This window comes from Carcharhinus amblyrhynchos, unplaced genomic scaffold, assembly GCF_965287045.1.
Source record: "Carcharhinus amblyrhynchos unplaced genomic scaffold, sCarAmb.v2.hapA scaffold_49, whole genome shotgun sequence".
Taxonomy (NCBI): Eukaryota; Metazoa; Chordata; class Chondrichthyes; order Carcharhiniformes; family Carcharhinidae; genus Carcharhinus; species Carcharhinus amblyrhynchos.
The window spans coordinates 56,924-79,785 of record NW_027649790.1 but is presented as its reverse complement, the minus strand read 5'-3'; the positions used below and the strand labels follow the sequence as shown (position 1 = coordinate 79,785).

The following is a 22,862-nucleotide window of genomic DNA, read 5'->3' as shown; positions in this document are numbered from 1 at the left end:
TTTTCCACATTACCTTCATTGCAGTGTTACTTGTAGCAGAAATGAATAAACTTTAAACAGTTTTTTTCCATTCTTCCTCTTTACTGACCATATTTATTCAGCACTGGAACCTAGACTCCCTCACTGTGGAAGTGCTGACTGCATCCATGGGATAGACATGTTGCAGTAGACAAGTTCTGCCTTGAAAGGGTTAAGTGCCAAGGGGTTGGGGGCGATGGAGGTGAGGCAGTAGTGTGATAGGGGTCTGTGGATGCGGGTCCCAGCACCTGCGGCCGGGGTGAAATGGCAACAGGCGGTTCAAAGAAATGTAATTCTCCAAACAAAAAAAAGGGGGAGGTGGAAAGGCAAGAGCACAGGGCTGAACCAAAACTTCAAATAAACCACAGCAAAGCAGGAACCGGCATTTACACGGGCTGACTCTTCGAGGATACTGGAGACTGCAAGAGTGGAAACTGCACTGACAATTTTGCTGAGCGTTTGCAAAAGTTTACCGAGAGCTTAGAAAAGTTTCCTGGGAGTTTGCGAAAATTTCTTGGGGCTTTTCCTTTGCTGAAAGCGGGACAAGCGAAGGGGCTTTCCTTTCTCTCTCTCGGACTCTTAATGAAAAAACCCAATGGAACCCAGAGCAGAGCTGCTGTTGTTCAGAGTCCTGATTCTTTGGAATCTTTTCCAATCCTTGGAAGGTAAGCAGAAAGTTTGAAAACTTTAGTCTAAAGTTTTGTTTCTCCCAAGTGCCATGTCTGTTACTATTTCAGACCTGTTTAAAACTTTAAGTGCAGTTAAAGAATACATAATTTCTGGGGGAAAAAACATTGATATTTAAATTATATAGAAAAAAATTGATTTTAGGACTCTGCATTTTAGAATCTAACTTGCTGTTTGGGTCAATTATCAGATGAATTTAATTATTCACAAAGTATAGTTTATTAAAGGGATTGTAGAAATTCGCCCTCTCTCCGGGTCAGGTTTGTGTTATTTTAATGTTAGTTTAATTATTAATTTCGTGTTCCAAATTCCCCCCCCGTTTTGCTGGGAATAGGGGGAAAAAATGAAGTTCTTTAGTCTCAATGTATGGATTTACGAAGCTAACTGACTGCATTTGTTCATAGAAGAATCTATCCTGTAAATAATCTGATGCCTGCTGTACATCCCGACTCCGGCTTCGCAGCCTCTTTTTAATAGTTTGTTGGTGGGCTGTGTTGAAAGGCAACAAAAGAGAACCTCCGAACTGGTGTCAACAAATCTCCGGTTCCGTAAACATTGCTTTGATGCCGCTGGGTTGAACCTTCTCTGTGTGTTCTTTGGTTCAAAGCTGCACATCTTTGTGATGAGGGTGGGATAGTTTAAGAAGCAGGTATTGTGTGGCTTTGATTCGTAAATTATAATAGCGTCTAGCCACAGAACTTCTTTATATAAAAAAAAAGGCATGGCCAACTACAACAGGACCGGTTGAAATGCCTCCTGTTGAGCGTGCCCACCCCGACACAACAAAATTCCGCACAAATACCGGCTCCCTCAGGAGCCCAAACAGACCTGTAATTAAATCAATTTACATTTTAAAAGCAACATGTTATTTTGTTTGATTGCCTTTGCACTTTATGGAAACAAGTTACACATTTCGTCAGAATTTAATTACAGTCCCTTCTTTATCCTCCCAATGCTATTTCTTGGCAGCATGTTGATTTCCCCTCTGGTCTGTGTAATGTATTTTAATATTGGTGCTTTGTAGTTACCCGCTTCCAGTGGTCCAGTGTATAAACGCAGAGGGGCTTCAGGGTCCGGTCCTCAGTGTGTGCTGATCTCTGATGAAGTTGGTAGTGGGTGGCTAGAATTAGCCACAGTGCCCACTGGAAGGAGGAGAGATCAGCCAGGTTCCCCACTCTTGTTGGGTTCTGCTAGGGTGGCACATTGGTTAGCACTGCTGCTTCACAGCGCCAGGGACCCGGGTCCAATTCCCGGCTTGGGTCACTGTCCGTCTGGAGTTTGCACATTCTCCCTGTGTTTGCATGAATTTTCGCTGGGTGTGCTCTGGTTTCCTCCCACACTCCAAAGATGTGTGGGTTCGGTGGATTGGCCATGCTAAGTTGTCCCTTAGTGTCCTGAGATGCATAGGTTAGAGGGATTAGTGGGTAAAATATGTAGAGATATGGGGGTAGGGGGCCTGGGTGGGATTGTGTTCGGTGCAGACTCGATGGGCCGAAGGGCCTCTTTCTGCACTGTAGAGTTCTATGATTCTATGGTAAATGTATGGGAATAGGGCATGAGTGGGATTGTGGTTGGTGCAGACTCGATGGACTGAATGGCCTCCTTCTGCACTGTCGGATTCTATGATGCTCAGGGGCACTGCTGCTCCTATGCTGAATAGCAAGACTTGCATTTATATGGCGCCCTGTGACACAGTAAAGCATCCTTCATAGGATTGGCGGCATGTCAGGCAGCATGGTGGCACAGTGATTAGCACTGCTGCCTCACAGCGCCAGGGACCTGGGTTCAATTCCAACCTTGGGTGCCCGTCTGTAGGGAGTTTGTAAATTTTCCATGTCTGCATGGATTTCCTCTGGGTGCTCTGGTTTCCTCCCACAGTCCGAAAGTTAGGTGGATTGGCCATGCTAAATTGCCCCTTAGTGTCAGAGGGATTAACAGCATAAGTACAGGGGGTTACAGAGATAGGGCCTGTGTGGGATTATCGTTAGTGCACACTCAACGAGCCAAATGGCTTCTTTCTGCACTGTAAGGATGCTATGATTGCCTTCAGTCAAATGTTGACAGTGAGTTACGGAAGGAGATATTAGTATTAAGAATAACTTGGTCAAAGAGGTAACTTTTTAAGGAAGGTGTAATCAAAAGAAAGAGAATTCCAGAGCCTATGGACCTTGGGAGTTGACAACATGGCTGCCAATGGTGGAACAATGAAAAGTAGGGAATGTGGAGTGGGCCGTGGGTCACGTGCACTCGCGGGGGGAGGGGGGGTGGGCTTCATTCAGAGAGGGAATAATAATTTGCAATTCTCGCCTGCAGAAGGACAGCTCTGAGCACGTTATAATAAGGAGAGAAAGAAACAAAGGGGAAGGAGAGAGAAGGGACTGTAGATGCTTTGCAGAGGTTATTAATCACACCATGGGTGTAGTGATCCCTGACATATTTCAGAAAAATAATTTTTTCATCAGAGAATGGTCTTGCTTCTTGTTAGAGTGTCATTACTTATTTGATTGCTGATGCAAGCCATGGGCTAGAATTGGTAATGGCTGCCTCAGGAATAGCTATGCTGTGAGATGCCGGTGTTGGACCGGGGTAAACACAGTAAGGAGTCTCACAACACCAGGTTAAAGTCCAAAGGGTTTATTTGGTAGCAAACGTCACTAGCTTTCAGAGCGCTGCTCCTTCATCAGGTGAGAGACACCCTCTACAGTTGCAGCAAGACCTTCCTGATAGAATATAAAAGCAGGGAGGTCTTGCTGCAACTGCACAGGGCACTGGTGAGGCCGCAGCTGGAGTACTGTGTGCAGTTTTGGTCGCCGCATTTGCGCAAGGATATTTTGGCCTTGGAGGGAGTGCAGAGGAGGTTCACTAGGCTGATACCGGAGATGAGGGGGTTGGACTATGAAGAGAGACTAAATAGACTGGGTCTGTGCTCGTTGGAGTTTAGAAGGATGAGGGGGGATCTTATAGAGACGTATAAGATAATGAAGGGGATGGATAGGGTAGAGGTAGAGAGATTCTTCCCGCTCAGAAAGGACAACAGGACTAGAGGGCACAGCCTCAAGATAAGGGGGGCACAGTTTAGAACGGAGTTGAGGAGGAACTTCTTCACTCAAAGGGTGGTGAATCTCTGGAATTCTCTGCCTGTTGAAGTGGTGGAGGCTACCTCGCTAAATATATTTAAGTCACGGGCAGATAGATTTTTGGTAGGCAAGGGGATTAAGGATTATGGGGAGAAAGCAGGAAAGTGGAACTGAGCCATGACCGATCAACCATGATCTTATTGAATGGCGGGGCAGGCTCGAAGGGCTAGATGGCCTACTCCTGCTCCTATTTCTTAAGTTCTTTTGAGTGGGGAGTTCTCACCGCTCAGCTGATGAAGGAGCAGCACTCTGAAAACTAGTAGTTTCCTACCAAATAAACCTGTTGGACTTTAACCTGGTGTTGTGAGACTTCTTACTCAGGAATAGCTATCCATGCTTGATATGTATACTGAATGGAGGGATCAATGAGTAATAATCAAGTATGGGACACTTAGTTCATTTTGTACCCTGTCCCATAGTCTGTGGTACTAATGGTACTGGAACTCACATTGGCAGTTGCTGCAACTTGGGCTGAGACTCAGTCCGGACTGGGGGCCTTAAGCCTTTGGGCCTATATTGCTCTGAACAACGGAGTCACTGAAGGAGTGCGGTCCTGGTACTCATATTGCGCATCAAATGAGCTGTGTGATTGCAGAACTAGAGGTGCAAATGTAAAGGTAGGAATCTGTATGGAGATGGGAATTTGGAAAAGTATTTTTCTCACGGAGTCATGGAACGGCTGCCAGCAAGGATTAATTAACACCTCATTGACACCACAAGCAGCAAAGAGCCGGCTAATCATCTGTTTACCAAGTGTTCAGACTTGAAAGATAGACCCTGATGCTCAAATATTCCAGTAGATGATAATGAAGGGATGTTGTAAAGCAACAGTTCAGAGAACAGGATGTGCACACACAGATAGTGTACAGAGTGTAGTTCAAAAAGGAATTCCTTTTCTGAACGTTTCAGTCTAGACAAGATTTTCCAAACTGAGAACAATTCTGACTATAATTTAAGGACGATTGATTAGGCAGCAGAGACATTGGCTTATCCAATTGCAGCGCGATGCCAGCTGCATTCGTCAGAAACCAAAATCCTAAAGTCTACATCAACCCCCTTCATAGTATATCCAAGGGGCAAGCTTCCATTTTAAGTAATTAGTTGAGTTTATTTATTAGTGTCAGAAGTAGGCTTATGTTAACACTGCAATGAAGTTACTGTGAAACCCCCAAGTCGCCACAGTCTGGCATCTGTTTGAGTACAGTGAGGGCCAAAGCATCTAACCAGCACGTCTGTTGCACTGTGGGAGCACTTGGAGGAAACCCGTGCAGACACGGGGAGAATGTGCTGACTCTGCACAGACAGTGACCCAAGCCAGGATTTGGACCTGGGTCTCTTGCATTCTGAGGCAGCGATGCTAACCACTGTGCCACCCTAGCAATACGTCAGCTGCATTCATCAGAAACCAAAATCCTAAAATCCATATTAACCCTTTTCATGATATATTCAAGTAGGCAAATCTCCATCTTGCGTAGTCATCCAGGAGACGGTCATGAACCCAATATAGAGCCTGACATGCTTTTAATGCTGTTCTGATGTGAGATTTCAGTCTCTCAAATCTATCTCCTTATACCCACTTCTCCCCTCCAAGATCCAATATTAACCACACGTTCCAGAATTGCTATCAAACATTTACTGTGATTGCATCCCTCTCAGTTTGATCGTAATTGTTATTTTAATACTGTCTTGTGCATTCTGTTCTGTTTTGGAATGCAGCGATCCTGTATATAGCTGGGGAGCAATCTGTCTCCGGAGCCAGTAAACAGTTATTACTGAGCGAGCCAGGCAAAGAATCGAGCTAAGATGAAAAAGCAACCCCTGATAGCTTGGTGGATAAATGCGCCGCCACGTGGGGAATGGAGGCAGAGGGAGATCCCCAGCTCAGCCTCTGGGGCTGTGCTTTGTTGGCTGATATCAGAGTGGATGGAAAGGGGCCTGCCCATAATTGCTACTGAGTGACCACGGTTGTGACACTCGAACCACTCAAACAGCCCCAGTGATGGTTGCTGTCTGGGCCTCGTGTTTGGGTGGAGTGCTGAAGGTTGAAGAAAGGTGGAAGAAGGGACATAGCTTTAAATTGAGGGGTGATTATTATAGGATGGATGTCAGAGGTAGGTTCTGTACTCAGAGGGTCGTAAGGACGTGGAATGCCCTGCCTGCAGCAGTTGTGGACTTGCCAACTTTAAGGGCATTCAAATGATCAGTGGATAGGCGTATGGATAATATTGGAATAGTTTGGGTCAGAGGGTCATTAGATTGGTTCCACTGGTTGGCACAACATCGAGGGCCGAAGGGCCTGTACTGCGCTGTAATGTTCTATGTTCTAAAGAGTTTTCATGCTGCCACCTTTCAGGATGTACCAAAGGACTTCACAGCCAATAAAGGCTAAATACCGTGGATGCTGGAATCTGAATCTCAGCAGATCTGACGGTATCTGTGGGGAGAGAATAGAGCCAATGTTTCGAGTCAGGATGACCCTTCATCAGAGCTGACCAATGGTAACAGTCTCAGTTGCAATGCAGGAAACATGGTAGCCAATGTGTGCAAGGCAAGCTCCCATAAAGAGCAATGTGATGATGACCAGTTAATCTGCGATTTAGTGTTGGTTGGTGTGATAAATATTGGCTCTGGGTGGCACAGTGCCCTGCTGCCTCTCAGTGCCAGGCACCCACATCCAATTCCTGGCTGGGGGGGCGGGTGGTCACTGTGTGGAGTTTGTACATTCTCCCCGTGTCTGCATGGGTTTCCTCTGGGTGCTTTGGCTCCCTTCCACACTCCAAAAGATGAACGGTGGATTGGCCATGTTAAGTTGCCCCTTAGTGTCAGGGGGACTAGCTAGAGTAAATGCATGGGGTTATGGGGATAGAGCCTGGGTGGGATTGTGGTCAGTGCAGACTCAATGGGCTGAATGACTACCTCCTGGATTCTACGAGATTCTCTGTTCCCGCTGCAGTGAATGGAGATTTGGCTGGGCGCCAGATTCTCCATCCTTCCTGGCGGGGTGTGAATGGTTGGAGAATCTCGGCTTCTGAGATCTCAGAATTGTTGCGGTGCAGAAAATGGCTATTTGGCCCATCACGATTGAACTGGTTCTCCAAATGGCTTAGTGCCATTCCTCTAATGGTCTTCCGAATAGTGGCGTGGAGTGCATCACGTCCACCTGACAGAAGAATCAGGGCTTCAGACTCATCTATTTGGAGACCTCTCCAGTGCTGCACTGAAAGATTAGCTTGTTCCAAAGACTTTGGCGGGGGATTTCAATCCTGACCTTCGAACTCAGAGGCAAGACTGAGCCACAGGTGAACTGTATCTTGGTATGAATTGTCAGCAAGGGTTGAGAAAATGGAATGAGTAGAAAAATGGTGAGGTTATGTGAGTGAAGTGAAGTGCGGAACAGGATGCCATTATTAAATCAAGTGAGCCGGTTCTTGGCCCTGCCAAAATCCCTGCAGAATCTCTGCTTTTTCTCCTCCTGAAAATGGTGCTTGTGTTTACAGCTGTCACATTGTTCTGGCAAATATTTGGGAAATTTACATATTAGCCACGGATCCAAGGTTACGCATATCATTTTTCCGGGCACAGCGCTGAGTCGGAAACTTGAAATGAAGAGGTAGGCCTCCAGTATCATTACAGATGCTCTGACCAGCACGCCCGTCCCATGGGACCCAGAGCCAGGAGCTAAATTTACACCCTGGATGTTGTTAAAACAAAACCGGTTTTAATGGTCTCAGGCATTTTACACAGTGATTACTTTAGCTGTCCTATGGGAAGAATTGAACTTCCTTCCCTGCATTGGATGCAGTGCGTGAGTCACGAGTGCAATAGTCATGTTAATAAGTCCCCCGCCTGAAGTAAGGTCAGTTTTGCTCAGCTTAGCACCACTATAAAGTTTACTTTCCGCTGAGTGCCCACCTGCTTATAGGTGCCAGTGCGATCTTGCGGGAACAAATGCTTTGGCACCACTGAGTCCCCTATCATTCAGCACCGGAGGTTTTATGCATTACTCAGCCCTGTGTTTTATGACGACTGGCACAATGGCATCACTGAGGAACATCACTCATCCTGCAGTGCCAACGGGGAAGGATTTAAAGTCTATTTATTAGTGTCACAAATAGGTTTACATTAACACTGCAATGAAGTTACTATGAAAATCCCCTAGTCGCCACATTCCTGTGCCTGTTTGGGGTACCCTGAGGGAGAATTTAGCACGGCCAATGCACCTATCCAGCACGTCTTTCAGACTGTGGGAGGAAACCGGAGCACCTGGAGAAAACCCACGCAGACGCGGGGAGAATGTGCAGACTCCGCACAGACAGTCCCAAACTGGGAATCGAACCCGAGTCCCTGGCGCTGTGAGGCAGCAGTGCTAACCACTGTGTCACCGTGCTGCCCCAACGGTAAGGGTACAATTGTGACACGGTTCAGGAATTGTACCCTCTCATTTCCAAGAAGCTGGTTCTTTGTATGCCCAAGATGGAATTCCCTACAGTGCAGAAGTAGGCCATTTGGACCATCAAGCCTGCACTGACAACAATCCCACCCAGGCCTTATCACCATAACCCCACTTATTTACTCCACTAATCCCCCTGACAACAAGGGGCAATTTAGCATGGCCAGTCAACCTAACCGGAACATCTTTGGACTGTGGGAGGAAACTGGAGCACCTGGAGAAAACCCAGGCAGATACGGAGAGAATGTGCAAATGTTGAACCTGTGTCCCTGGGGTTGCTACATTGTTGCTATGAGGCAACAACGCTAACCGCCGTGCCGACAGATAACATTTTTAAAAAATCTAAATATATGATGAGCTGGTGTGTGGTCAAGTGGTATAGTCCAGGGAAGTGCCAGGTTTGGGTCCTGTCCCTGAGATAGTTTCAGCCATTGGACCCAGCAGCACAGCTTGGTGAGGGAATGTCTGGCCTTGGAAGAAAAGGAAATTAAATTCCAGGTTTTGTATCCTTAGCCGACCCCCCCGGGGCTGTTGGCATTTCGGCATTCGGAAGTTTTTGGTTTTTCAGTTGTGATGTGCCTCCAATATTGGGTACAGTTGGAGCAAGTAAAAATTGACTTGTGGGAGCCAGTAATGAAAGGTCGGAGAAAAGGTTTTGAGTTTCTCAGTGGGATGTTAAACAGTTTGTGAAAGAAGGGAAATCAGCTGCTAGCAGACGGGATTTGGCACTCATACTTCTGTTTCCAAAGTCTTGCTGACTCCATTTGGATCAGATATCATTATTTGCCATTTTTTTGATCAAACTTAGATAGGGTTCGAGTCAGAAACAAAAGATTCTCACAGCAACTGGGCTCAAGGGAAGGCAAGTAACTAGACTTCCCATGCTGAAGGCTGGGTCTGGTTGGTGTGGTTCTTGTTGGCTCAGGACTTCCGACACACACTGTTTGGTTTTTGGTGTTAGAATGTAACCGGTGATAACATTGGATCTGTTGTAATGGTAACAAGCAGTAAGGCTCAGCATTCAGTAAGCCATGGAATCAATGATGTGATGATCAGCTGACTCAGTATAAATTAGAACGTGTTGGGAACTGAGGGGAGTTTGGAGTGGCCCAGGGCAAGGCCTCAAGTTTGGAGTAATGAAGTTCCTTTATTAAACCTTTTCTTTGATTTATAAGTTGGAGTAAGATTTTTGTTATATTTTTACTGTCTACATTTGAAGAGTTCTTTTTGGATGAACATAGGGATCTGTTCAGTTCTCAGATGCATGGATAAAGGATACTTGCCCTCCATCATCGAGGGCGACCAAACCTGATCATCACCCCCATGTGATACTGGAGTCCCAACGGTTCTTATGGACAAATTCTTGTTTCCCCTTGGCACGTGGTTACTTGGACAGCCAATCAATGGCTTTGGTGACTTGGGCGCACTAGAAAGACAAGAATTCGTTCGGACTTCAACCTTGGCTGATAGGCTAAGTCAGTGATGTCCACTGGAATACACACAATTAAACTTGGTCAACACATAATTGCAATCCATGCTCACGAATTGGGAAGCAGTAGCTTTGACAAAGTAATTTACGGTAAAGTTGTGGCCTTGTTGCTGGAATTGTGGCCTGTTCCCCTCTGCTGCTACTTTCGTTCACTGGGGCCTCTGCTACTCTTAACAATAATTTGAATTTAAGAGCTGGTCAGAAGCTAGGAATTCTGTGGCATGTTACTCACCTCCTGACTCCCCAAGGTTTGTTCATCATCAGGAGTGTGATGGAATACTCTCCACTTGCCTGGATGGGTGCAGCTCCAACAACACTCAAGAATGCTGGCGCCATCCAGGACAAAGCAGCTGCATGATTGGCACTCCTTCTGCAAACATTCACTCCCTCCGTGACCAAAGACCAGTGCCAGCATGGTGTACCATCTACAAGGTGCACTGCAGCAACTCTCCAAGACTCCTTAAGCAGAACCTTCCAAACACATTCTGCTGCCACAGAGAAGGACAAGGGCAGCAGATGCATGGAAATACCACCGCCTGCAAGTTCCCCTCCAAACGACTCACCATCCTGACTTGGAAAATTATTCGCTGTCGCTGGGCTAAATTCCTGGAACTGCCTCCCTAACAGCACAGTGGGTATACCTACACCTCAGGGATTGCAGCGGTTCAAGAAGGCAGCTCACCACCGTCTTCTCGAGGGCAATTAGGGATGGGCAATAAATGCTGGCCAGCCAGTGGCGCCTGCATCCTGTAAATGAATAAAAAGGCACATTACGGGAGCATTATGAAAAAAATTGATACTGAGCTACTGTGTATATTGCGTTAGGTGATCAAATAAGGTAGATTTCCCAAAGCATCGTAAAAAGGGAAAGAGAGGTGTAAAGGTTTATGGTGGGAATGCCAGTGCTTGGAGCTTTAGCAGCTGAAGGAACCCTCTGCTAAATTGGAGTGTTAAATTATTCACAAATGATTTGGGTATGGCAATGTCCTGGAGCTGGCTTCTCATGCTTTGCACCTCAATCCACATTGGCTTTTGCCTTAATCCCCAGAGTCCTGCCCCATTCACCAATCATCATCAGAATAATTAAATGAGCCATATGAGAAACTAAGTTACTTAAAAAAAAACACAACCTAAAGTCGACCAAATGAAACTTCATAGCGCCCGTCTCTCCATGTCTTCAAGGTACAATCTTTGAGTTCTAATCAGCCTTTCCTTGTTTCTTATGAAGTCCTGAAGGTTGCTCCCCAAGATGGGTAAATGGAGATGGTGCAGCCACAGTCAAGTTGAATGGGCTCGAGAGGCTGGATGGATTTATTCTTAGCAGGTCTGGCAGCATCTGTAAGGAGAGAAAAGAGCTGACATTTTCACACTTTGACAAAGGATCATCTGGCCTCGAAACGCCAGCTCTTTCCTCTCCTTACAGATGCTGCCAGACCTGCTGAGATTTTCCCGCATTTTCTCTCTTGGTTTCAGATTCCAGCTTCTGCAGTAATTTGCTTTTATTCTTTGTCCACTTTGATCATCATGAGACAACAAAGCTAGCGCGAAGAAGTAATCTAAGGCCTATTTGTGGGATTGAAAATATGTAAAAATAAACAAACGGGAATATAGAACCGAACAAAAGGAACCAGTGTGTGTATGAGCGACCAGAGAAACACAATTTAATCCAACTAAAGCTACTTAGTCTGAGCTGTGATGTCTGATCCCAGCCAAGGTGCCTACAGTCCAGTTGATTTTGGTGCCCTGTGTTGGGAGGGTAATGCCAGCCAAGATTCCCGCTCTTGATTGTTTTCCTGCTATCCATGTTGCTAAGTTGGAAAGTTGGGATGGGCATCTAATCAGGACAGGAATTCATCTCGTCGCAAAGGCTGTATTAATTGAACCAAACAAACTGGAGAAGAGCTAGCTGGATGGCAATGATGGCAACTCACTCACATCTCACCATAAGCTGTGGAACGGAGTACACTGATCTGGTAGCTTATGAATGGGTGCCAGGAATGGTGAATACCAGCAGCAGTGACCCCAGGGGGAAAAAACAGATCAGTTATCAACAGATCCAATTCCAATGGAAATTGTAACCGGTCCAGTTGAGCTACTGTGGATTGTTGTGAAAATCCAGCTGGTTCACTATTACCCTTCAAGGAAAAGAAACTGCTACCTCTACCTGGCCTGTCCATTGGTTCCGTCAGGACAACTAGGAAGGGGAAATAAACACTGCCCACCACTCCAACAGCAAGAACAGCAATCCACTTGTTGCTGACACTGTTCATGAGAATGTGACACACAAGGAAATATTGACACTGCGACAGGTTACAAAACCAGCAAGATTATGGATTGGGTGCTGGAAGCTGGCATTCGAATGGGTGGTTAGTCTTTTTTCAGCCAGTGCGGACATGATGGACTGAATGGCCTCTTGCTGTGCTGTAACTTTTCTATTGTTCACTAGTCTGCAACTTTGGCATGGTGGCCCAGTGATTAGCGTTGCTGCCTCTCAGTGCCAAGTTCGATTCCAGCCTTGGATGACTGTGCATGCACATTCTCCCCGTGTCTGCGTGCGTTTTCTTTGGGTACTCCTGTTTCATCCCACACTCCAAAGATGTGCAGGTTGGGTGGATTAAACATTGTAGGTTGTCCCTTAGTGTCCAAAAAGTGTATAAGTTTGGAGAATTAGCATTGTAAATAGGTGCAGTTATAGGGATGAGGCCTGGGTAAGATGCTCTGTCAGAGAGCCAGTGCAGGCTCGATGGGCTGAATGGCCTCCTTCTGCACTGTAGTGATTCTGATTCACTAATGAGGCCTTTTCTTGATAATCTGGCAAGTATATTTTTCAAATATCTCTTCACCTAAAGGGGTGGCACAGTGAGACAGCATAGTAGAACAGTGGGACAGCATTGCTGCCTCACATCGCCAGGGACCTGGGTTCAATTCCGGCTTCTGGTCACTCTCTGTGTGGAGCTTGCACATTCTCCCTGTGTCTGTATAAGTTTCCTCCGGGTGATCCGGTGCCCCCCCACCCCCCATACAAAGATTTGCACATTAAGTTAATTGACCATGCTAATTTGCTGCTTAGTGTTAGGGAGACTAGAAGGGTAAATACCTGGGGTTAATGGGTAGGGCCTGGATGGGGTTGTCGACGATGCAGGCTCAATGGGCCAAATGGCTGACTTCTGCACTGTGGAGATTCCAAGATTCCAGGTCCAGATGCTGCATATAAGCACAATCTTACATCAATAAACCAGATTAAATGATCCTCGTAGCCTCAGACACAAAAGCACCATTGACAATAGCCTCACACAAACATTGCTGTTTCAGAGGCCGTGTAGAATAAAAAGACAGACGCCCTGCCACCAAGTCTGAGTTGTTGTTTAGAATGGCCTGTCATGGCTTCCAGAGCCAGCCACTGTCTCCAAGGCCGAACCCTCTGACTTCCTGTCTGTGTTAGGAATAGCCCCATGTTTATATTGACTGACTTCCCACCTCGTTGCGCTGCAGCGACTGAACATGGAAGCAGCTTTCCAATTGGAATTGTTCATGAAAAGGGAAGTGGCGGAACTGATACCCTTACGCAGGATGTCCGAGGCTGGGATTGTGTCACTACAGGAAATTCCAACCAAACTGGTATTTCTGAGTGAATAGAATGGAACATGTTTTGTCCACTCCTCAATTTCCCGATAGTCAGCAGCCTCTCATTGGTGAAGCTAATAGGAGACGCTCAATCTCACAGCCCAAGAAAGATTTAGGCCTGTATTTCCGTTCCCAAAGCACAGATGGAAAAGTTTCCAGTTCCACAAAGCTGGCTCAGGAGAGAGCACCCTGAACAGTCAGGTTTTTGTTTTCGGGCAATGCGGGAGGGAGCAGGGAGATGTTGGACCCACTGTCCCCAGAAACAGTGCAAAGATAGGAGTTGCCAGGTGCAGAGGCAGGCTGTGTGTAAAGCCTGCCTCAATTCTTCTGAACTTTATTTCAGCTGTTTAAAAAAAAAAGATAGCTTTGCAATTCTCTCCTTTCTACACACTCTCCATGCTGCCCCCAACCCATGCCCCCCATCCTCTGTACCAATCTATGCCCCTCTACCCACCCCATGGCCATTTATAGCCCTTTTGCCAATTTATGGCATGCCATACCACCTCCCCACTCACCGGCCTTTGCCCTTATATCCTCCGTCCCACTCTATCCACCATGGGCAGACCTCAGGATCCATACTGAAATTAAGTCAACAACAGACTTTATTCTTTATAAAAATATTTTCATTCATAAAGCACATTCGCTACATTTACATTTCTTCAAGAGGTAATCCCTTATAAAAACAAATGTTTCATGCAAGTGCTTAATCTCTTATAAAAACAAATATTGTATTCATAGCCCCATATCAAGGTCTTCATAATCATTAGGAGCTGTCAAACTGTGAACTGACAGATACCCCACTCTGATAATCAGTCACACAGCACAAATTTTAAAAAACCATTCAAAGGATGTTGGTGCCTCTGTCTAGGCCATCGTTTATTACCCATCCATGCTTGCCTTTGAGAAGATTGGCAGTGTCTTGCCTTCTTGAACTGTTGTGGTCCGTATGGTATAGATATGACCATAGTTCTGTTAGGGAGGGAATTCCAGGATTTTGATCCAGTGATAGTGAAGGAACATTGATATGATTCCAAGTCAGGATGGTGTGTGAAGTGGAGGGGAACCTGCAGGTGCAGTATTCCCATGCAACTGCTGTCCTTGTCCTTCTGGTTGGTAGTAATTGGGTTTGGAAGGTGCTGTCTATGGATCTTTGGTGAATTCCTACAGTTCTTCCTGTAGATGGTACACACTGCTGCCCCTGTGTGTTGGTGGGTGGGTGGGTGAGTGAATGAATGTATGTGGAAGGGATGCCAATCAAGAGGGGTTGCTTTGTTCTGGATGGTGTTGAGCTTCTTGTATTCCATTGCTCTCCTGACTTAAGTCTTACACGTTGTGGACTGGTTTTGGGGAGTCCAGAGATGAGTTACCACAACATCTCTATCCGGACTCGAAATGGCAGCTCTTTTCTCTCCTTACAGATGCTGCCAGACCTGCTGAGATTTTCCAGCCTTTTTGCTTTTGGACCCCTAGCCTCTGACTTGCTTTTCTATTTGTAGTATTTATATGGCTAGTCCAATTCAGATTCTGGTCAATGGGAATCTCCCTTGTTGGAGATGCCTGGCACTTGTGTGGCGTGAATGTTACTTGCCACTTGTCAGCCCAAGTGTGGATATTGCAGTAGTGCCCTGGGACAACACAGTTTAAAAATCTAAACTCTTTTGTGATGTCCTGAGGTGAAAGGTGAGATTCAGGTTAACTTTCTTATGTGTCACTGTGTTTTTGAGGTCTCGTCCACACGGTGTTGCCCTCATAGTGTTGTGCCTGAGTGTGTTTTGAAAGTGGCAGGTTCCATCTGAACCATATGTTAAGTGTGGTGTACACATTCTGTAGCTTGATTACCCAGGCACCACTCTCAACGGGGCATTGAGAAGCGTCACCTATGAAGACAGTACTGGTGATTATATCGCAGCTTTCACAGTTAACTATACAAATTCTAAGACGTTGACAATTAACTACCCTGGCTGAGGAATCAACACTTCCTCGAATCATCTGATTTCCTTTCAAACTGGTGCAAAACTGATGGATGATATCGAAACTTGGCATCAGTTCTTATCTCCCAGTTTAAAATAAACTCCTCCTGTAGAACAAAGTATTAAAACATTTATTGATATCAAGACTACAAAAACTTCCTTTCCTGCATGGCATTATAGTGAGTCATACAATAGAACTCTGCACCATCTAGCACAATGTCTGTGTTTGGGCCAAAGGTGATTGGCACAACATGTTTTGTGTGTATGAGATGTACTTTTTGAAAAGGTTTCCTGTTTTGTTAGCTCTGCGAGGGAAGCAGTTGGGATGTTTCTCATCCTTTCTGTCTGAGCGCAGCCTTACACAGGAAACTTGTTATGAAACAGCTCAGTGCCTGAACCAGCGCGCTCACTCGTGCACTCACTCACATACACACTGCACTCTCTTTGGCACGCCCGCGCTCTCTCTGGCACGCCCACGCTCCGCGTTCTCTCTGGCATGCCCGCGCTCTCTCTGGCACGCCCACGCTCCGCGTTCTCTCTGGCATGCCCGCGCTCCGCGTTCTCTCTGGCACGCCCGCGCTCCGCGTTCTCTCTGGCATGCCCGCGCTCCGCGTTCTCTCTGGCACGCCCGCGCTCCGCGTTCTCTCTGGCACGCCCGCGCTCCGCGTTCTCTCTGGCACGCCCGCGCTCCGCGTTCTCTCTGGCACGCCCGCGCTCCGCGTTCTCTCTGGCACGCCCGCGCTCCGCGTTCTCTCTGGCACGCCCGCGCTCCGCGTTCTCTCTGGCACGCCCGCGCTCCGCGTTCTCTCTGGCACGCCCGCGCTCCGCGTTCTCTCTGGCACGCCCGCGCTCCGCGTTCTCTCTGGCACGCCCGCGCTCTGCGCTCGCTGGCACGCCCGCGCTCTGCGCTCGCTGGCACGCCCACGCTCGCTGGCACGCCCGCGCTCCGCTTACTCACGTACTCACAGCCACACTTACCTGCTCACAGGCCACACACTCTCACATCCCCCACACTCACTCAATGCTCAAGAGGCCACACACTTTCATTTGCCAGCTCATGGTCACACTCACACGCTTACGGATCATACTCACTTGTGTGCTCAGAGGGCACGAGGCAACAGCCAATTAGCCATTTTCCCAAAGCCGTTTCGTTTCTGCATTTGGACCATCATCGACTGCGGGCAGGCCGACAGTGGCCGTGGAAGGATTTGGAGATCGGGATAAGGAATTCAATTCTGATCTCCCAGATATCCAGATTTCCCAAACCTCTCCATGGCCACTTTCAGCCTGTCTGTAGCTGATGATGGTTCAGGAAATCTCCTGCCCTTACCTGGTCTGGCCTACATGAGACTCCAGAGCCACAGCAATGTGGTTGTCTCTCAACTGCCCCCCAAGGGTGAATGAGGATGGGCAATAAACGCTGGTCAGCCAGTGAGGCTCATGTCTCATGAATGAATTAAAAAAAAAGCGTGAAATTTTCTGCTTATTTAGATAAGGGACAACAATAAGTGCAATGCGTTATGCTTTTGACAACTAATTCATACATACTTCTAATCAAATGCAAATGAAGTCAATCACTATTCGGCTCTCCAAAACAGGTGTGGCACAGGTAAGTGGAAAAGGAAACTTCCTTTCATTGTTACATCAGGTTAATCTCTGTCGAGTAGAGTGCAAGTTCGATGCAAATTAGGGACAAAAGCAATTATTTCTTAACAAAATCAAAGAAAGGGAATGGCATTTTTGACACCTTAGCAGAAGTGAAACTGAAGCATTGATTGGTTGCACCACTGGAGAATCGAGAGGCTCTTAAATTGAATGACAACAGGTTTCTTAAAGAATTTGTGGAACTCTTGCTCAGAGAGCTCGTATCGACTATCCTCCTCTAGACGCTGGGCCATTTGCAGTGAACCCATTTGGTGAGAGGCTGTAGTAGCTACTAGGCTAAATTTCCTTCCCTGAAGAACATTAATAAACCAGTTGAGTTTCCCCCACAGCTTTGTGGGCACTTGAACTGACACCAGCATTTTATTTCCAGAGATTTTTAGAAATTGAGTTCAAATTTTTTGATTTCTTGAAACTGACAGGTGGAATTTGAACATCCAGATTACTATCAGTCCAGTAACAACCATTACACCACCAAACCTGGGTGCACAATAGTTAGCACTGCTGCCTCGCTGCTCCAGAGACGTGGGTTCAATTCCGGCCTTGGGTGACTGTCTGAGCGGAGTCTGCACGTTCTCCTCGTGTCCGCGTGGGTTTCCTCCGGGTGCTCCGGTTTCCTCCCACACTCCAGAGATGTGCAGGTTAGATGGATTGGCCATGTTAAATTGCCCTTTAGTGTCCTAAGATATATAGGTTAGGTGGATTGGACCAGGTTTAATTGCCCCTTAGCCTCCTAAGATGTGCAAGTTAGGTAGGTTGGCCATGGTAAATGCACAGGGTTATGGGGATAGGGGAGTGTGGCTGGATAAGATGCTCCGTTGGAGAGTCAGTGAAGGCATGATGGGCTGAAAGACCTCCTGCACTGTAGGGATTCTATGGTTCTTAGCTCTTCTGCAATTTTAAAATTCAGTTGATGAAAATAACTTGGGTTTGAGGTGATTATATCTCAGCCGTGCTGTTGGTTTTTAATAATTTGCCCTTATAATTTATTATTCAGGCTCCAGGCCACGGTTGGACGAATCCCCCCCTTTGATAGTGGAACATCCGACGGACCTGGCTGTGTGCAGGGGAGAACCGGCTACCCTGAATTGTCGAGCGGAGGGGAAGCCCCCGCCGGTCATCGAGTGGTACAGGAATGGTGAGCGCGTGGAGACCAGCAAGGATGATCCTCAGTCCCAGCGCACGCTTCTGCCACATGGCTCGCTGTTCTTCTACCATCTGAACCAGGGGCGCAAAGGGAAGTCCGACGAGGGTGTATACACGTGTGTGGCACGTAACCACCTGGGCTACGTCGTAAGCAGGAACGCATCGCTTTATGTGGCATGTGAGTAATCTGCTCCTTCTGACCACTTTACGATTCTCCGTTGGTAGAAGTCGTTCCCACTGCGATACTGAGGAAGGTGGAGTAAACGGTACGTTTTTAAATGGGAACAGTGAAAGCTAGCAGTTCCCACCCATAAATCTGTGAATCAAAGCAGGGCAAAACACAAAGAAATCCCACAACACCAGTTTTAAAGCCCAAACAGGTTTATTTGTAGCAAACGCCGCAAGCTTTCGGGACAGCCTGTCCCTTCGTCAGGTGGCTGGGGCAGGGAACAGGAACAGGCCCTTCAGCCCTCCAAGCCCGTGCTGGTTTATGATGCCCTAACTAAATAAAAAAACCTTCTGCCCTTACTCAGTCCATATCTCTCTATTCCTTCCCTATTCTTGTATCCATTTAGATGTTGCTAATGTGTCTACTTCCATCACCTCCCCCAGGTACCCACCACTCTGTGAACAACCAGGTGCGTGGCCTACATACTTGGCATCACACTGGCTCTGATATTCATGTATCACATTAATCATTTTTGTGGTAGGAGGAAAGCCTTTTATACAGTAAGATAGTATGGCATGAAACGCTCTGTCAGATAGGGTAGTAGGAGCAGATTGATTAGTAATGTTCAAAAGTAATTTGGATTAATAGAGTCAAAGGGCACAATCTCACCGGCCATTCATGCCACAGTCCCGCTACACTGAGGTCAGAGAATTTGGCAGCCAGCCAGCCAAATCTCCATTCACTGCAGCGGGATGGGAAAATCCTGCTGGCTGGCGAATAGATTGGTGATAAGATTCCGGCCATAGAGTCGGAGGGTGGGATTTTCTGGCCGTGTTCACCCTGTAACCGGAAAATCCCACCCGAGGTCAGCGGACCTTTCCATGGTCCGCTCCTCACCCGCTCCGATTCCCGGGGTGCGCAGAACGCTAGAATTCGCCCCTTTGAGTCAGAGGGATATGCAGCATGGAAACAGGCCCTTCACCCCAACCTCTCCGTGCTGACAAGGTTTCCTCGATTGAACTAGTCCCATTTGCCTGCATTTGGCCCATATCCCTCTAAACCTTTCCCATCCATGTATCTATCCAGCTGAACATTAAAATATTGTAATTGTACCCACCTCTAGCACCACCTCAGGCAGCCCATTCCACATACGCACCACCCTCTGTGTGGAAAAGTTGCCCTCAAGTCCCTTTTAAATCTTCCCCTCTCACATTAAACCTATATCCTCCGGTTTTGGACTCCCCCACCTGGAAGATAAGACCTCGGCTATTTCCCTTATCTATGCCCCTTATGATTTTATAAACCTCTATAAGGTCACTCCTCATCCTCCTGCGCTCCAGGGAAAAAAGCCGCAGCCTATCCAGCCTTTCCTTATAACTCAAATTTTCTGGTCCCAGTAACATCCTTGTAAATCTTTTTTGCACCTTTTCCAGTTTAATAACATCCTTCCTATAGCAGGGTGATCAAAATTGTATGTAGCACTCTAAATGTGACCGTACCAATTTCCTGTACAGTTGTAACACAATGTCCCAACTCCTGTACTCAATACTCTGACCAAGTAAGGCAAGTGTGCCAAATGCTTTGTACAGCACCCTGTTTGCCTGTGATGACACTTTCAAGGAACTATATACCTGCACCTCTCAGTCTCTGTGTTCGACAACACTCCCCAGGGTCCTACCATTAACTGTATATATCCTGCCCTCATTTGTCTTACCAAGGTGTAACTCCTCACGTTTATCTGAATTAAACTCTATCTGTCATACCTCGGCCCACTGGCCCAGTTGATCAAAATCCTGTTGTAGTCTTAGATAACCTTCATCTTGGGAAGTCGTGTCTGACGAATTTATTGGAATTCTATGAGGATGTGTCTCGGGCGGTGGATAGAGGAGAGCCGGTGGATGTGGTGTTTCTTGATTTTCAGAAGGTGTTTGACAAGGTACCTCACAAGAAGTTATTGCAGAAGGTAAGGGGGCATGGAGTTGGGGGTAGGGTGTTAGCGTGGATAGAGGATTCGTTGTCAAATAGGAGGCAGAGAATGGGGGTTAATGGGTACTATTCGGATTGGCGGTTGGTGACTAGTGGAGTGCCCCAGGGGTTGGTGCTGGGGCCTCAGCTATTTACCATTTATATAGATGATCTGGAGGAGGGAACCGAGTGTACGGTGTCGAAATTTGCTGATGACGCCAAGATTGGTGGAACGGCAAATTGCGCGGAGGGTGTGGAGAGTCTGCAGAAGGATCTAGATAGGCTGGGCGAATGGGCCAGGAAATGGCAAATGGAATTTAATGTTGGCAAGTGCGAGGTGGTCCACTTTGGTAGGAATAATGGTAGGAAGGACTATTACTTACGTGGCGAAAAACTGCAGCAGGCGACGGTGCAGAGGGACCTCGGGGTCCTTGTGCATAAGTCGCAAAAACCCAGCCTTCAGGTGCAGCAGGTGGTCAGGAAGGCTAATGGGATGCTGGCCTTCATAGTGAGGGGGACTGAATATAAAAGTAGGGAGGTCTTGCTGCGGCTGTATAGGGCATTGGTGAGGCCGCAGCTGGAGTACTGTGTGCAGTTTTGGTCGCCGCACTTACGCAAGGATATTTTGACCTTGGAGGGAGTGCAGAGGAGGTTTACTAGGCTGATACCGGAGTTGAGGGGGTTGAGCTATGAGGAGAGGCTGAATAAACTAGGCTTGTACTTGTTAGAGTTTAGAAGACTGAGGGGAGATCTCATTGAGACGTATAAGATGATGAATGGGATGGATAGGATAGAGGTGGAGAGACTCTTCCCGCTCAGAAAGGACAGTAGGACTAGGGGGCACAGCCTCAAGATAAAGGGGGGGGCGGTTTAGAACAGAGTTGAGGAGGAACTTCTTCACTCAGAGGGTGGTGAATCTCTGGAATTCTCTGCCCGTTGAGGTGGTGGAGGCTGCCTCGCTAAATATTTTTAAGATGCGGGTTGATGGGTTTTTGATAAGCGAGGGGATTAAGGGTTATGGGGAGAGGGCGGGAATGTGGAACTGAGCCACGACAGATCAGCCATGATCTTATTGAATGGTGGGGCAGGCTCGAAGGGCGAGATGGCCTACTCCTGCTCCTATTTCTTATGTTCTTATGAAAAGGAAAATATTGGCAGACTATCAGGAAGAAGCATATGAGTGGAATCAATTGGATAATACTTGCAAAGCAGCAACATTATTATGATGGGCTGAATGGTCACCTTCTGTTCTGCAAGGTGCTTAAAACAGAGGCCAGGGAAGTTCCAGCCTGAAGCATTAGCTTATACTGAGTCTACTGATGCAGCAATGGGATGGGATACACTCACTATCCAGGGCAGGAATGGTTAAAAAAAAAGCCAGGGCTACTATGCACAATGTTGTTCAATAGCTTCTACTGGAGAGTGTGAGAGAGCACATTCCAGAGAAAGGGAATGTGTGCAATTAGTGACCATCTCCAATCAGACAAAGCTCAGGAACTTGCTCTGGCCTTTTTATTACCTGGTCTCATTGGTCAAGTATTATCACTGGACTAGTAATTGAAAGACCCAGGCTAATTCCTGAGAACCTGCATTCAAATCCTACCATTGGCTGATAGTGGAATTTGAATCCAATAAATACCTGGAATTAAAATGTTAATGTTGATTATCATAAAAACCCATGCAATTCACCAATGTCTTTTAGGGAAGAATATCTGCTGCCCTTATCCAGTCATGTGACAGCATTATGGTTGACACCTAAATGCCCTTTGAAATGGCCTAGCTAGCCAGTCTGTTAAAGGTGATTAACAGATTTGGGCATCAAATGCTGGCCCATCCAGTGAAGCCCACATTCTATGAAAGAATTGTAAGCACCCTGCCACTTGATAGCACTGTCGATCACCCCTTCCATCATGTCACCATTGGATCAGTAATTGGCTAGGTTGGATTTGTCCTGTTTTGTGTATACAGGATAAACCTGGGCATTTTCCATGTTGCCAGATAGACGCTAGTGTTGTAGCTGCCCTGGAACAGCTTGGCTGGGGCCACAACAGGTTCTGGAGTACAAGTCCCTGACTGGAATATTGTCAGGGTTCATGGCTGAAGGCACCTCAGGGGTGCCTTCAGCCATTTCTTGATATCATGTAACGTGAATCAAATTAGTTGAAGATTGTCATATGTGACGCTGGGAAGCATTGGAGAATCCCAGATGAATCACCTGCTCAGCACTTGTGGCTGAAGATTGTTGTGAATGCTCCAGCCTTACCTTTTGCACTGATGTGTTAGGCTCCCCCATCACTGATGATGGGGATATTTGTGGAGCTGCTTCTTCCAGTGAGTCATTGAATTATTCACCACTGTTCACGATTGATTGTGGCAGGATTGTAGAGCTTAGATCTGATCCATTGGCTGTGGAATCGCTTAGCCCTGTCTATCACTTGGCATGATGTGGAGATGCTGGCATTGGACATATAGTGTGGCATGAACCTAAGATCCTGGTTGAGGCTGTCCTCATGCTTGTGGAACTTGGCTTTCAGTTTCCGATCTT

At 46.9% G+C, this 22,862-nt stretch overlaps 1 protein-coding gene across 1 annotated transcript in view; it reads left to right on the top strand.

The window, feature by feature from the left end:
- Window positions 1-331: 331 nt before the first annotated feature.
- Window positions 332-22,862, top strand: part of robo4 (roundabout, axon guidance receptor, homolog 4 (Drosophila)) — a gene marked incomplete at its 3' end in the record, with an annotated part of 78,054 nt that continues 55,523 nt past the window's right edge. Inside the window, exons 1-2 of the mRNA XM_080182263.1 lie at window positions 332-683; window positions 18,035-18,361. Coding sequence (XP_080038389.1) covers window positions 614-683; window positions 18,035-18,361 — 397 coding nt within the window. The remainder of the gene's footprint in view (window positions 684-18,034; window positions 18,362-22,862) is intronic.